This window comes from Sturnus vulgaris, chromosome 5, assembly GCF_052056855.1.
Source record: "Sturnus vulgaris isolate bStuVul1 chromosome 5, bStuVul1.hap1, whole genome shotgun sequence".
In the NCBI taxonomy this organism is placed as follows: domain Eukaryota; kingdom Metazoa; phylum Chordata; class Aves; order Passeriformes; family Sturnidae; genus Sturnus; species Sturnus vulgaris.
In genome coordinates, this window is record NC_142247.1 from 236,425 (window position 1) to 252,520 (window position 16,096).

General features: G+C 45.0%; 1 protein-coding gene across 3 annotated transcripts in view; it reads right to left on the bottom strand.

Moving 5' to 3' along the window:
• Positions 1-16,096, bottom strand: part of PDE3A (phosphodiesterase 3A) — a 219,913-nt gene that overhangs the window by 78,685 nt on the left and 125,132 nt on the right. For 2 of the 3 annotated variants that reach the window (XM_014869925.2, XM_088164503.1), the window contains exon 2: positions 4,087-4,137. In XM_014869925.2, coding sequence (XP_014725411.2) covers positions 4,087-4,137 — 51 coding nt within the window. Of the gene's footprint in view, positions 1-1,302; positions 2,085-4,086; positions 4,138-16,096 lie in introns of those variants that run through there. The other variant, XM_088164502.1, reaches the window with a different exon arrangement.

The window sequence follows — 16,096 nt, forward strand, 5'->3', positions numbered from 1 at the left end:
CACCTCACACGTGGCTGAGGAACAGGTACTGCTCCCTCATGCTGTGTTACAATGTGATGGATGGTGCAATGCAACACTCGGGTTAGGATGATCCAAAGGAAATGCTGGAAAAGTAAGGCTGCAAACCAGCTTTCCTTCGAAATAACATTGCTGAATCTACACCTTCTTAACAGAAAGGAGATGACCAATGAGTCACTTCCTAACAGAACATTTATTTATCCTTTCTTTCTAGGAAATTTAAGAATGCTGGGCTGATCTGGATCAAGTAAATTCCTTTCAGTACAATAAAATTGTATTAATGAACAGTGCCTTATTATTTTATTGTGACTCATAATGGGGGGGCTGACAACTAATATGTCTGAGATCTCTAAAAGTTCCAAGTGGTATGATTTATCTTTACAATCTACAACTCCATAAGATAAGGCATGTAATCTGCCCTGCCCTTCTCCCTCTTAATAAAAATACACAGGAAGGTGCTTCTCAAAAACTGGGATGCATTTCTGCTGTCCATCCTTCTTCCTGTCAAACAATTGTGTCTTTTCTATGGATAAAGACTAGCATTCATAGTCAACTGTTTTATAAATGGAAAACTGAGATGGAATTATGATTGAGAAGAGAGTAGAGCTGTTAACTCACCAGCATTCTTTCTGTAATGATTTTTTTTATTATCTGTACATCCCAAGCAAGGTTTTGAAAAACAAAAAACAACTCGGAGAATCTTAGAGTGCCTGGAGCAAGAAGTAAGAAACATAATCACACAGCCATTCACCACATCCTAGTCCTGCTTCTGGTGACAGTATTTGCTTTCCCAGCAGATGTTTACATCTGCTTTACTTTCCTCTTGGTTAACACCCTTGGAATGGCACACCAGCCAAGAGGACTCTGAAAACGCTGAGGGTCTGCAGTGCCTCAGTGGCTTCACACACACACACAGGTGAGACAGGAAACACAGAAAAGTCATGCAACAGCACACTGCAATTTTCCTTGGCCACTCAGCTTAAAATACTCCTAAAGCCTTTAGAAAAGTCTCCTTTTTGAGACAGGGAGACTTTATTGGTTAAATATGTCTGCATTAGTGGGCTGCCATGGCATCTCCACGTCCACGAGCACACGCTCTTGCAAAATCAGCTTTACCAAGGTTTTGCAGCATTCATCTTGGAAAGATGCCCAGCAGATAACCATCTAACCAGATAACCAGATAACCCAGCTGGTTCTCCCTGCATCCCCATCTAATCCCTGCAAGGCTCTGCACAGTGGCCCTGGGGGCAGACTGAGGCAGCACAGACTCCCAGAGCACAGTACCTGGTCAGCAGCGGGAATGGATTCCCACCTGCGCTTCAGCAAGTACAGAGATTTCCGGCTCATCCTCCTCAGTCTGCTCAATCTGGGACGCTTCTCCACACTCGAGAAAAAGGCTTCTGTCCCAAAGCAGGCAAGAACCTGATTACTGACTCCTGTTCCTCATGGTAGTGGCAGAGCTCCCCGATGCACAGAGATTTTGTGTCCCTGCACAGGACAGAGCAGCTCAGGCAGGAGCAGCTCAGGCAGGAGAAGCTCAGGAAGGAGAAGCTGAGAAAGAAGCAGCTCAGGCAGGAGAAGCTCAGGCAGGTGAATCTCAGCCAGGAGAAGCTCAGGAAGGAGAAGCTCAGGCAGGAGCAGCTCAGGAAGGAGAAGCTCAGCCAGGAAAAGCTCAGGCAGGAGCAGCTCAGGAAGGAGAAGCTCAGGCAGGAGAAGCTCAGCCAGAAGCTCAGGCAGGAGCAGCTCAGGCAGGAGCAGCTCAGCCAGAAGCTCAGGCAGGAGCAGGTGCCTTCCACACGAGCTCCCTGGCACCACGGAGCCTGCAGGAGGGTGGGCAGCACCAGACGCACTCAATCTGCAAAGAGCTGTTGCTTAGGAACTGCAGGGGTAAAACGCAGCACCTCGGATATGTAACTGAGAGCTTTGGTAGTGAAAGGGAATCGAAAAGGCTGGACGTGCGTTCCTCCCTCCATCATCATTCTTTTACAAGAGTGCTCGGTTCCCCTGCTCTGGGGCTACGCCTACATCTCCAGCAAGCCAAACAAGTCCCGATGGCAGAGCAACAAATCACTCCCACAGTGCAGGAGCCCCGGAAAAAAACCTGTGCACAAAGTGTGCCCTGGCTCCCACCTGCAAGAGCTTGGGACTATCAACTACTGTGTTCTGCTGGAATGATTAAAATACGATTTGCATATTTTTTTCTGCAGAGCAATAATACTCCAGGGATGAATTCTGCTAGTCACACTTCCTTGTGGCATGTGCCAACATTACAAATGGGTATGAATGTTTTTCCCTCACATGATGTGGTTCTACAGACTGCATGTATATCTTTGAGAGAGAGATTTCTTCAGATGTATTAAATATTCCTAAATACTTCAGAATTTCTTTAATTTGGAACTGAATTTTGGAGTTTCATGCCTAAATTCTTAATTCTAACATATATTAATCTTTTAAATTAATTTCATTTAATATGTAATGAAATTCACTTTGCACTTCGTGTTCCATTTCAAATCCATAGAGTAAATTCTCAGTATGAAGCACTTTACAGCAGGCAGTGCTGTCTTCAGGGATGAAAAAAGAAAGGAAAAAAAGAACGAGTATGTAGCCAGGAACTCACCACTCTTTGTAAGGCAACCTATAATTCAATCTAATTAGAGCAGCCTTAATAGTATAATTATTCTAAAAGAAAAGGAATCCTACAACATACATAGACATACATGTGGGCAGTCTCCTAAAAGGGGAGTGCAATGGTGGTCATGGTAGAAACCAGGAGAAAGCTGAATATTGTAAAGACAGCTTTTTATTTGTACCATTTACATTCTATTGAATTGCAGATGCTTATCACGAGACAAAGTGCTGCAAACAGAAATTCCCACCTGGATCCAGGTGACATCCATCCCTACCTGGGACTGCAGCACTTTGCACTGGACTTGAACACATTTTCCACGTGGGCCATTCAGGAGTGTGACATGCAGGGCAGCAGCTTCCCCTCATGTTCCAACACACACCACAGCAAACCTACAGGCCCTTAAAAAACTCCCTTCACTGAATCAGAGCTTCTTTAATGAGTCTTGATAGAACACCTGTACGAGTTCACGTGTGGATTTTAGTTTTATAGTATAGTAAACCAGTGATTCCACTTCCCTTTTTATTTCTATGTTTTAAAGTATTTAAGTACAGCAAACACCTTAATTTTTCAGCAAGATCTTTTTATTTTACAAGGGGTGCATTTTTTAAAGAACACAAACTGGCAACAACGTAACTGAATCACAACAGGATGAAAAAAGTCTTTTCTATCACATGAAAAAAATCAGAACCTCCTTAATTTCTCCTAACCTTTCAAGGAACTCCATTCAATTAGGTTTAATGCTATTCCTATCTAGACAATTTGCAGAGTCATGTAAAAGAGAGAATCTAAAGCTACAGTGGAATAACTGAGGCATATTTTCCAAGCAGAAAAAGTCCTGAAGATCAAGATTGGCAGTGATGTCTCATTTGCAGCAATTTTAATTCTACAGATAATTTAAAAATATATTGTGGCCCCATTGACACTACTGGCATGATTTCCTTCCCGTCATGGTCAAGAGCAAAGCAGTGGCTGCAGGTGGCTTCCCTGCCCCTCCCCACACAGCTCCAGCACCTTGGCCAACAATGAGGGGACTCGTGGTGACAGGGCCATCCAAGTGTTACAAGTTTGTCAGGTTAACAAACCAACCAAACAAAAAAACCCAAACGAAACAAACGCACATTTTTTGAAACTGCATTCCTTTGATGTCCTGATGGAGACAGCTGAGTAAGAAATGCTTTCTCCATACATCTGATCCATCTTTCTGCTACTGAAAAAACCTTTCTGTTGGGTGACTCAGCTCTGTCTGGATCAACTGTTCGAATTACAGCTCAAAAATTATATTAATGAAAGCTGTCATGGTTTTATGCTCCTTTCCTTTGCTCCAAACCCTGCAAATATCAGCAAAATTAACAACTTTGCCAATCTCAGATGGAAAACTTGCTTGAATGCCTCAAATGCAGCAAAAGCCAAAATCAAACACAAAATACTGAGCAACTGACCTGTGAGCCTCTGGGTCCTCGTTTGTGATCCCATTCAGAATGCCCCATGAGCTGAAAACAAAGAAAAGCAGAGGTAAGTGATAAATTGTATTCATTAGTTTTAACTGAAACACTCATTTGTATATCTGTTACACATTTTTCTTGGAAATAAAAAGTTTTGCTTTTATGATTTATTTCACCCAGCTTTTAGCTTCATAATAAAGCCACATGACATTGTACCCTTACATTCAGAACCCAAACACATCTGGCATCACAATTCTGCTCCTGCCATTAAAATTCCCACTGCCATAGATTCAACTTTAGCCAAATGTTTAATACTGATCTGGCAAAAGGACAGCTGATACATCAGCAAGGAGATTACCAGAACTCCTTTTACTGCAATTTTTTCCTATTTTCCATATACCACTGGTGGAAGCACTGGCTGTGCTGGGTTTCCCTCTTTGTTCTCCATTACTGCATGCAGCACAGCTTTAATGTTCACGAAAGCTGGCCTCAGTAAATAACTGGTGTGCAAAAACTACCAAGAGATGCACCTCCCAAAGGTGATGTGCTTCAAAGAGCCTCTGCCAGAACCCTCCTTCCTGTCTTTTCTCTGTAGCTCCTGCCTCTCTGCACCAAAAACCCTTTTCACTTTGACTTTCTAGTTCCTGTGCCTTGGGAGGAAGTAGCTCCTCCTTTCTTAATTCACGTGGCTGAAAGAAAATTTATTTAGCTTGGGTGTGAGAAGTTGTGATTCCCAGCATGCTTGGGGCTGCCTCGACCTCCAGGTTCCTCTCAGTGGCAGGAGCACAAAGAGAAAACCTCACAGTGAAGAAAGGAGAGAGTTAATGTTCCAGCCTGGCTGTGGCCCCTGTGCTTCTCCAGGCTCCACATGCCCTTGCCAGCACACTCCACACCTTCAAACCCATGAGGTTTTCCATGCTCCTACCCCCCTGAATCCAGAGCTCACCGAAAAGTGAAAGTTTGCTTTATTACTGCCACCAGGAATGCGAGGTGCAGTCCCAGGTGAGCCTGGCACTGCTATTCACACAGGTAGGGATGCTCCCAGGGCAGCCAGTCCCAGGAAAGCAGACTGGTGTGTGCCAGGGGCTTACCTGGCATCACCACCAACCCTCACACCTCAGTTCAAGTCCTCTGGAACATCCATTCACCTCCAGGCAGGCTTTGCTCATCCTGATCCCTTTTCTTGCCTGCTGCTTCTCATCTCCACCGTGAGTTTTCAGCCCACAGCCTGCAGGCAGCTTTTGTTTCCCATCTCCAACCCTGCCCCTCCACCACGTGTGGGATCCCGGGGGCTCCACAGCCTGGGCGTTGCAGCAGCAGCCGATGCCACACTGAAAGGTGAGTCCAAAGGCTGGGACAACTCATCCTTGCTCCATTTCCCAGTGCCTAACTATCAACATCCCTTGCAGAAGAGAAGCCAAAGCCACCGAAGAAGCAGTGACAAATTCATTGGAACCAAGAGAGTGAGCCCTTCCTTATTTTGTCACTGTTACATGAGCAAACTCCTTATGGCCAAGTACACAGCCCTTGGCCAGTTTAATTCCTCCACAGAGGTGCCTTGGTGGAATCAGCCACGTTTGTGTTTTTGCTGAGGGATCCATTGTCCCCACAGCACTGCTCACTGTGCCAGGATGTGCTGAGTGACACAGGCTGTGGCTGCCACCAGATAAAACAGTCAGCTTGCTTTCAAGCATCAGAGTCAAATCCATCACCTATGAAGCCAACCTCTTCCTGCCATTTTCATAAAATCTTACTTGGCTTTAAAATGTATTTCTCCCTCGTTATCTAAAAAAATGTGCTCATGTCGTGTTAGAATGTTCTTGGCATATGGTGGTCCCTATTAACACAGGAGTGAAGGAATGAAAAACGAAATGAAATGAAAAGGATACCACACAGAAAGACCTCCAACTTTAAAACAGGAAGAGGAAAGCCCCAGAGGTTGTAACTAAACCTCTGCCAGGCCAGCATTCTGCAGAGGGATGACTGCCTCAGTGTGACACCCTTCAGCTCCACAAGCCACACTCTGCTCAGGTTCTTCTGAACCTGATTTTCTTTTCATGGCAAACAGTAAGTGCTGGAACATGATACCCAAAAAAGGAGGAGAGGAAGTATGCCTGAACTATTGGGCTAGGTAGAAATCACGATTTCCAGAAGCTGAATAGAAATCAAAATATGAAGAAAACAGAATTAGAAGAAAAAAAAAAAGCCCAAAACCAAACAAACAAAAAGAAAAAAACCTCCACAAAGATAAAAAAAAAACAAACCAAACAACAAACCAATTACACTCAGAAAAAACAGAGCGTGTGCATAAATCCACTTGAGTGAGTCAACCTTCTGAAATCATGGAAAAAGAAAATAATCTACTGTTTAATTGGTGCATGCATGCAGACAGAGATACTGACATAAAAATGCATTTGGAAGTAGAGGGATTTATGTTTATCACTAACAGATGGGTTTGCTCCAGACTCCAGCACCTCCTCTGGAAGTTCTCTGGAATCAATTTGGTCCAGAGTGATGATAAACAGCCTCAGAGCATCAAATTTATTATTCTTACTGACCAGGCAACTACAGCCAAGTGTATCAGCAGCAGAAAGGGAGGGATAAAGCTGAAATCAAACTCCTTCACAGCCTATATGCATGCAGTGTCTCTTAGAAGAAAAGGAACTACTTTACATTTCATGTGAAACTGTCCTGGAAAGCCATCTCTGCCAGTTTTGATACAGATGAAAGCAGCTTTTAGCAGCAAGAACGACTCCTGCACATTCAGGAACGCACAGAAACATGGGCTGGGCTTTGCTAAAACCAGCTGGTTGGTTCTACCCTAATACCTGACTTACAGGTCTCCAGGGAAAACATTCCAGCTGAGGGTGAGCACTGCCAGTGGGAGAGGAGGCAGGAATGGAAGGGATCCCAAAATCCCAGCCACAGACAGAAAAGGAGAAGAGGAAGGGATCCCAAAATCCCAGTCAGAGACAGAAAAGGAGAAGAGGAAGGGATCCCAAAACCCCAGTCAGAGACAGAAAAGGAGAAGAGGAAGGGATCCCAAAATCCCAGCCACAGACAGAAAAGGAGAAGAGGAAGGGATCCCAAAATCCCAGTCAGAGACAGAAAAGGAGAAGAGGAAGGGATCAGCTCCCTCTGAAGATGTGGGTGCTGGCCCGTGCTCTCAATCTCCAGCTTTTGTTAGAAACACCAGGAAGTTTCTCAGCTCGTGGTTTCAGAACTGAAGCTCACTGATGCAACCATACCTTGAAAGGAGTAAGGAATGCTACAAAGGACTGTCTGTATCTGAGACACCCATGCTGAAGAGAACAAAGCCATTTAAAAATCAGCATCTTCAGCCCTCGCCTCTCTAAATGCAGCTCTTCTGCTATATGGTTCTTTAATTAAAGCCCCAGCAAATGATTACATAAGTATTTCAACTTTCATTAAAATTCATAAACCATAATTCTTAGCCTCTTTAGTATTAGAGAACTGCAGGAAAATGTGACCCCCACATATCATAGAAGATCTAAATAAATAAAAAGACAGACAGTAAAGTAAGACAATTTAAACCTTTTCAGCTGTTTGTAAGTCTTGTTTTTCTCTTATATAATCTTTTTTGGACCACGGTTTTAATTTTGGCAGTCTTGAAACAGCAATACTGCTAACTATGCAATGGCTGGGAAAAAAAAAAAAGAGATTAAAAAAAACTCCAACAAAGCCAACCAATAAAAAACCAACCCCAACAATCATTCAGAGAATTAGAAAAGACATAATCTTATTGTAAGGACCTCCACAACTGGGCACAAGTCAGGAACAAAATCTGACATTTAAAATACAAGCAGTTCCATGTATATTGTTTGAAAGGGGAGAGAGTCCTCAGCAGCAGAATGCAACAGCATTTTGAAACCATATGGACTTATTAAAGCAAATATGACACTCAGCACAGTTTCATTAGAGGGAATGAGCAGATCCTTTCCTTGTAAGTATTAAAGAGGACCAATGAAATAGTTATACTTAGTGTTTAATAAAACCCTCTAAATCAATTCAAAGTTTATTCTAATTATATTCAGATTATAGACTATTACCATGGAATTTTATTTCCACACATACACATTCACAACACTTTTACTGTTCTAAAAACAATGAGATGGTGAGCTAAATCAGCCAGTAGTCACCAAAGACAATCAAAGGGATTTGAGAACACTGCAACAGGATCACACAGTCCAAGTGCACGTAGGAGCCTTGCAGCTCCTTGCCTTGGATCTTCAAGATTCAGACTGTGGCTGGATACCTCATTTCCATTCTAGTGAACACAAAAGACTCCTGCTCTCTCTAGAGGGGGTGAACATAAGGCAAAGCACAGGAATGTGAGAGAAATTGCTGCTCTGCTCCATCTGTGATTGGGAGCCAAACACCTGCATCCAGCATTTCATGCTGCACTGGCTGTGATACATGAACAGGGCAGCCTGAACTCTCCCACACAGCTGAGAACCTGCAAAAAAAAAACAACAAAAAGCCTTTTGGCCACTCCTGCAAGGATTTAGCACATTTAGCAGTGGTAAATATGAATTACCAATGAGATTATGAGAAATTTTGGCTGGGTGATAGCCAGCAGCTTTAAGAATTGTTTATATTTGGGAATCAGTGTCCAAAAGAGCAAGATATGAGTATCCAGTCAGGCTGACACCTGGAGTCAACCTTCACCAAAACAGCAGAGCTTCTATTTAAACACGAGCAGAACATCTTCCCTCTTTGGAAGAGATGCAGTGGAGTGGGCAATGGGCATGCTGAGGATGTGAAACTGTCTCAGTGACACTGCCTCCCTCCAGCCTGTGCTGAATGGGGCCCACTATGACCCACATCCTCTGACTGAACGGGTATTAGCCATGCTCCAGTCAGGAGCAGATTTCCACTGGCAATAAGAAACTGTTTGTTACCAGCATGTAGGCACAAAATGTTCCCAATAAGTTCCTTTTTCAGTAACCAAAAAAAAAAAAATAAAAAAAAGGCAAAAAAAAAAGGCACAAATTATTTCCTTGATTACATATTAGAGGAAACATTTATTTTTACAAACATGCAGGAGTCAGGTCACACAGAAACTAACAGGGTGTTTTTGCACATGCTATTTTGAGTAGGATTCCTTCTATCCTGTAGGCTGTTCCCTGCATTTTCATGGTAATCAAGATAAATGAGATGATTTACTGACTCGATTGATTTAGGGAGGGAATTTTGGTGTGGCTGGAGCTGCTGAGATTCACCACTGCCAGATCCTGGTAACATGACAGGGGAGCAAGGCTGCTCTGACCACCCCACCCAAGGGCAGAAGTGCCCTGGGGCATCCAGAGGGTCAGAGGTGCCTTCCCTGCTGTGCTGGCAGGGATCACACACAGGCATGTGCAGGCCACGACACACACAGCAAAGGGCTCCAGGATTTGGAAAAACAATCCCTTTTCCACTGCCCCTGGCCAGCTCCCAGGTCAGCACAAAGCACACGATGTGAGGGCTGGGCTGCTGTGCCAGATGTGTGAGCTGCATGCTCGTGTCATCACAGCCACTGTGCAGGGGAACTCTCCACACAAATGCTCCCAACATCTTGGAGCCCTGCAGATCACCAAGGCCAGCCTCGGTTCCAAACTGGTTAAAAAAAAAGAACAAAAGCCCCAAACAAAAGAATTCACCACAACTAACCAACCAAAGTAATAAATTGGGGGTGAGCATTTAAGAACCATTAAACTGCTTCCCTAATCAAAGATGTTGTTTCAAAGATTTCTGGGCTGCTAGACAACAGCTGAAAGCAGAGATGAGCTTTTTAAACCACAGCAGAGGCACAGATGCTTTGGAGCTTGGCATTGCTTTGACTGGAGGCACGGCCAAGGAGGGACAATGAGGGGTGTGAAGAGTGAATGGCTTCTCTGCAGGCTGAGCCCAGCTGGGGATGGAGTCAAGTCCTCTGAAGCTGCTACCCTGGGGAAGCTGGGAGTCCTGGAGGGAGCTGCCTCCTCCATCCCTCTCAGAACCTGGCTGGGAGGTCAAGGCAGGAGCCAGAGCAGTGCCAGAGGCTGCACAGAACAGCCCTGTACCAGGAGGATTCTGCACTGAGACAGAAACTCCTGATCCACAGAAACTCCTGTGTCCCTGCTCAGGACACTCCTGTGTCCCTGCTCAGAACATTCCTGTGTCACTGCTCAGGACACTCCTGTGTCACTGCTCAGGACACTCCTGTGTCCCTGCTCAGGACACTCCTGTGTCAGTGCTCAGAACATTCCTGTGTCACTGCTCAGGACACTCCTGTGTCCCTGCTCAGAACACTCCTCTGTCACTGCTCAGGACACTCCTCTGTCACTGCTCAGGACACTCCTGTGTCAGTGCTCAGGACACTCCTGTGTCAGTGCTCAGGACACTCCTGTGTCCCTGCTCAGAACATTCCTGTGTCCCTGCTCAGGACACTCCTGTGTCACTGCTCAGGACACTCCTGTGTCCCTGCTCAGAACATTCCTGTGTCACTGCTCAGAACATTCCTGTGTCACTGCTCAGGACACTCCTGTGTCACTGCCCAGTGCTGCTCAGGACACTCCTGTGTCACTGCTCAGGACACTCCTGTGTCACTGCCCAGTGCTGCAGTGGCACATAGCAGGACAATGAGCCACTCTGGCAGCAGAGGATAGAGAAAATGAGGAGCAAGGCTGAGCTAAAAGGGCACAGGGAGAGCCCAAAAGGCAGCAGGGACTGTCCCAAAGGCACAGTGAAGGAACCCCCCCGAGCAGGGACTCAGCTCTGCAGGAATTAGGACACATCTGGCAGGTTTTCAGGGATCCTTACAGCGTGGGCAAGGGACACAAGGACGTGTGGCACAGCAAGCTGGCAGCACTGGGCTCAGGGCAGCCACTGTGGCCCTTGCTCCACAGCACCCCTGGAAATGAGCAGCTTTCACTTCAGAGAAGGTGATGCTGCTGGGAAATTGAAAAAAAAAGAAAGGTAGGTGGGAAAAAGAAAAGGCACAGGAATATCCACCTCCACACCCTGTATCTGGTTTTATACAAATTTTTGTCACAACTACTTAAACACATGACAGTAGTAAAACAAATCCAGGCGTGTTTCTATTATTTTCACTCCTACCACTGAATTTCTCAGGTCCCTATTAATCCTTCACACATCAAAGAGGATTTTAAACAACAGGTTTGGGAAGCAGAGCTGTAGTAAAATAGAGAAAAGAACTGATTGTGGGGGGTGGAAGGGAGGTGGTGGTGGTTACTTGCAAATGTATTGCAGATTTTTTAACAAAGGCTTCTAAATTAATGATCTTAATCTGGATATTTAATTTCAGAATTAATGAGTAAAACAATTAAACTGATCATAAATAAATTTCTTATCCCCTTGAACTGGTCAGGTAGATCAGGCATGTATTGATCTGGTGGACTAGTCATCTTTTAGTAAAAGTTCACCAAATTTCTCATATATCCATTTTTCCATGCTGAGCATAGTCATGAAAACCAAAGCCTTAGAGAAAAATATCTCTTGTGGAGAGATAAACTGTGGGCACAGCTACTCTGGTACCTTCCCACCTTAGCCACAAACATCATTTACAGTCACTCAGAGAAAAAATTCCTCAGTGTGGGAATGCCAGGACAACACAGCAACGTCAAGAGTCCTAAACATAACAGCAAGTTAACAAAAGAATAAATGTGTATTGATAAAAAAGAGAAAATTTATTATTTAAATGTTGCTTGCTATTCACAGTGCACACATGAAGTTCCTGGATTTCACAGCTACACAGCCAAGTGCACTCTGGTGCAATTCTGGTGCAATTAATTTCCAGGAAAAGTCAGAGAGCTTCTTTACTTTTTTTTCCTCCACTGAGAATCATTCACTGTGCATTAAGAATCCCATTCACAATGCCAAGCCTGGCACAAGCTGGATAAACCAGACAGCCACTGCAGCAGAGTTAGCAAAGTCTGAACTCATCTTGAGGTATCTAAAATCTTTTTTTTTCTTTTGTTAAGGAGTCTAAAGACTTCTACAGAACAATCTGCTCTGAAATGTATGTTCCCAATACTATTCTCTCTTTAGTGCATAGTTTTTCTCTCATTTTCCATCTTTTCAGAGATCCCAGGTTTCTTCTGCACTTTGTGCTGCTAAACAAACCTCAGAGGTTTCAGGCCAGTGCACAGAGGGGTCTCTGCTTCCAAAGAAATGTCATCAAGATAGAGGGAATGTCTTTTTGCAGAGCAATTAAAAACCCATTGCAAAAGCAGGTAAACGTTTCAGGGATTTTTCAGTCAAGCTCTGATTTCAGGTGGATCACCCTCAATATGAACACGGATCACAATAGCTCACATGGAAGGCATATTAATCCAATGGGTTAGGAAGTGCATTAATCAAAGAGCTGACCATTCTCTGGCAGTTTGCATAAAAATGGGAATTTTCCATCTTGATTCCCAGTGGATAAGGGTCTAACTCACAGGAAAAGAAAAACAACACCACAGAAAACCCCCAAACCATCATCAGACTGACATCCTTACTGGCAGTGCCAGCAGAAAAAAGCCCTTAGCACTCAGCATGGAGGTTCCACCAGACACTTCATCTTTGGGAGTGCTTCCAGTGCAAGGGAACTGGGCAGGGACAGGGACATGTGTGACTTGTCTGTGTCCCCTCTGTCCTCCCCCGCTGCACACAGGATGGCATTCTGCCACAGCTGCCACCTCAGGCCTGCCAGCAGAGCAGAGTCACAGAGAGGAAGGGCTGGAGACAGAGAGAAAACATCCTGACCCCAGGAGCTTGGCCAGAGACATCAAAGGTGGCAGTGCCACTGTCCCCCAGAAGGAATTCTGTAAGCAGCAGAATCCAGCAGTCTGGCCAGATCACATCTCCTGTGATGCCATAAGCACTCCCTGGAAAGATAAAACCAAACTTTGCTTATGGTAAGATGGCACCTTAGTGTCCATCTGGTGTGAAACACAAAACATGGTGACCAGGGACTGGTCCCTGGTGAGGCCAAAACACAGCGGGGCAGAAAGCCAGAAATGTAATGATATAATAATAATAATAATAATAATAATAACAACAACAACAACAACAACAATAGTAATAATATAATACAGTGTCAGCAGCTTGTTTTACTGAAAAACCTGAGCTTTAATGGTGGCACTGAGAGAGAGCTGCCATGAAATAATGACAATTTGAAGAGAATTTGGCCTCCCAAACAAAGCAGACTGACCCAGGCAGGTGAAGGCTCAGCTTCCAGGGCTGGCCTGGAAAAGAAAAAAGCATTGCTGTGCCAAGGCTTGTTTCAGCCTGACACCCACACACAAGGCATTTCTTTCATTAACACCCCATTTTCCTGGTTTTGAGGCTTCACAAAGCAGAAGAATAACACTGATATTTCAACAGCTAGATCCCAGCTAGCAAACGTCCTAAAATTACACTGTAGAGTCTGGTAGAGCTTACTAAAAAACCTCAATGTCAAAACTCAAAGTACATTCAGTTTAAATACACCCTTGGGGGGATTTTATACTAACTACTTTCTATTTCAGACCATTCACTTTAAGCTCAACCAGCAATGCTTCATCACTCATCCAGGAAAACTCCCCTCTTTGCCACCCAATCTCAATCAACCTGCCAAATTAATTATCACCCTGCATTTGTCTATTGCTGAGAGGGGGGAAAAAGCAAATAGATGAAGGTGGCAGTGACCCGAGCAAAAACAAATCCTCTGAAACAGAACTAATTAAATCAGCTCAGTGATTCCAGCACGACACATTCCACCCACTCCATCCCCAAGCAGCCCAGCTCTCCCGTGCCCTCCCACTGTCCTCGGCAGGGTGCTCACTGGGGCTCAGATGTCTCTCCAGCAGCAGACCAGGGATCTTTTCTACTCATCCTTGCAACTGCATGATTCAAAATAGAGGAAAAAAGCCAACTGTCACACAGAAAATTCACAAGGATAATTTCCCACTGACATTTACACGCAGATTCCTGGCCACAGAGCATGTGTCTCAGCCAGACAGCAGCAGGATTTGATTACCTACCTCAAATTTATGGGACCACAGGCACCAAAACTTTGGTGCTCTGCTGGCTCTATGGAATGAGCAGAGCTCAGAGCACTGGCAGAGCAGGGCTTTGCTTTTGATAGCCCAGTCAGGACTAACACACAGAGAAATCGTAGAATCTGTGGGCTCTGAATCAATGCCACGAGTCATTGACCAACCCTTGTGCTGAGAGCATTCCCAACACGCATCCCCTGTGCATGCACGGCTGCACATTGGTGACCCTGCTGCCTCTGAAGGACCCAGCTCCAGGAAAGGAGCTGCACACACATTTTAGCTTCTCCCATCTGCCATCTGAAGTGACAGTCCAGTTGAAAAGCATGCAAAACCACACTTGGGCCATGAATGTCCCTGCTGCTGGAACTGGCCCCGATTTCCCGGGGTGATGCTGTCACAGAGTGTGACACCCTGTGCCAGCTCATCACAGCACACCCGGGCACGGGGAGCACCCAAAGGTGCAGGACCACGGCAGGAACACCAGCCCCTCCTCTCTCAGTGCTCTTCACTTTGCAGCCCCCATCTCTCCCTGCAGAACACATCGAGAGTGAGCGAGATCACGACAGGGCCAGGCAACTGGAACAGGGACGAAACGCCAGGGGACAGCCCCAGCACCGAGGCCACATCTCCCTTTACACAGGGCTGGAACATCAAGGCAGTCCCACCGTGCTTTTCCCCCTGCATGATTCTGAACACGCTCTGTGCATTCTCAGGCAGGGGCACAGCACAGCCACAGCCCTGAAATGTGGATGCCGTGGGTCAGGCAGGGACCCCTCAGGCAGCAGTTTTGTCATCCCAGCCATGTGCTGCTCCAAAGCACTCTGTGCTCCTCCCAGCTGCACTGCAGAGGTGCTGGGAATGAACAGGCACAAGCCGGGAGCAGGAATCCTGGGTTTGTGCTGTACAAGGGCGATTGTCAGGCACCTTCACCCTCCCAAACAGGAGATTTCAGTGGAGGTTTCTAGAAGACAGATTTTTCACAATGGCTGCAGGTTTTCCCATGATTTGAAATTCTGCCTTTCAGACCAGTTTGACTCTTAATAAGCTTTGCTTCTCAGATTTTAATTTTAAATAAAACCACACATCTTTTCTTGGAGGGAAATCATAAAATACATTCTCCTGCAACAGTGTCTGCCAACATTTCATTCCATGTGGTCACCCAAGTCCTATTTCCAGGGTGCCCCAGCACTGCTACAGCAAAAGCAGAGCCCACCAAAGGCACAGTGTCCACCTGGGTGTGAAGGAGGCACAGAATGTGCAATATCCAGGGGGGCAGGGTGCAAATGGATGTGCCAGGAGGCATTTCAGAGTGAGAAGAGAAAGGCAAAGCAGCACAGAGGGGAAAGGCCCTCAAAGGAGAGACATGCAGCTGGCCCTCTGTTTCAAGCCCCTAGTTTTGGTTTTGATTTAAACTGAATCATGTGAAAACTGCTGAAATATTCTTTGCTGGAAGAATATCCCATATTGAAAATATATTTGGACTAACTTGCCCTTCAGAAACAGGCTTCAACAAAATTAAGTATCATTTCTGTGGTGGAAAAAAAAAAGGAATAAGTTGTGTGTCAAAAACATCCATCTATTCAAACCAGAAAATTTTGAAATTGGTTTTCTTTTATTTGTGCAACTACTTTCCCCTCTGCCATTGGTCCTTTTTTTCCCCCAGAATTTTATTCCTTGAATGATCTAGCTCTGCATGCTGCTGAAATACACCTTTAATGCAATACAAGCAGTGTTTCCTCTTCTTATTGACAAGCTGTTCAGCACTGCCTGAGAAATAAGAGCTCTCGTTCTATTCAATTCATTACAGTGTCTTCAGTCCCTTCATTTTGTTGCTGAAAAAGTAATTTAAGTTTCTTTTTCCTGCGTCACAAATACTTTTTCTTTCATCTTCTTATGTTCAATTTGTGCAAGAATGCTATTTTGACTCAGCAGAAGTGTTATTTTACTAGAAATATATCACTTTACCCTAACCAGGAGGGTCC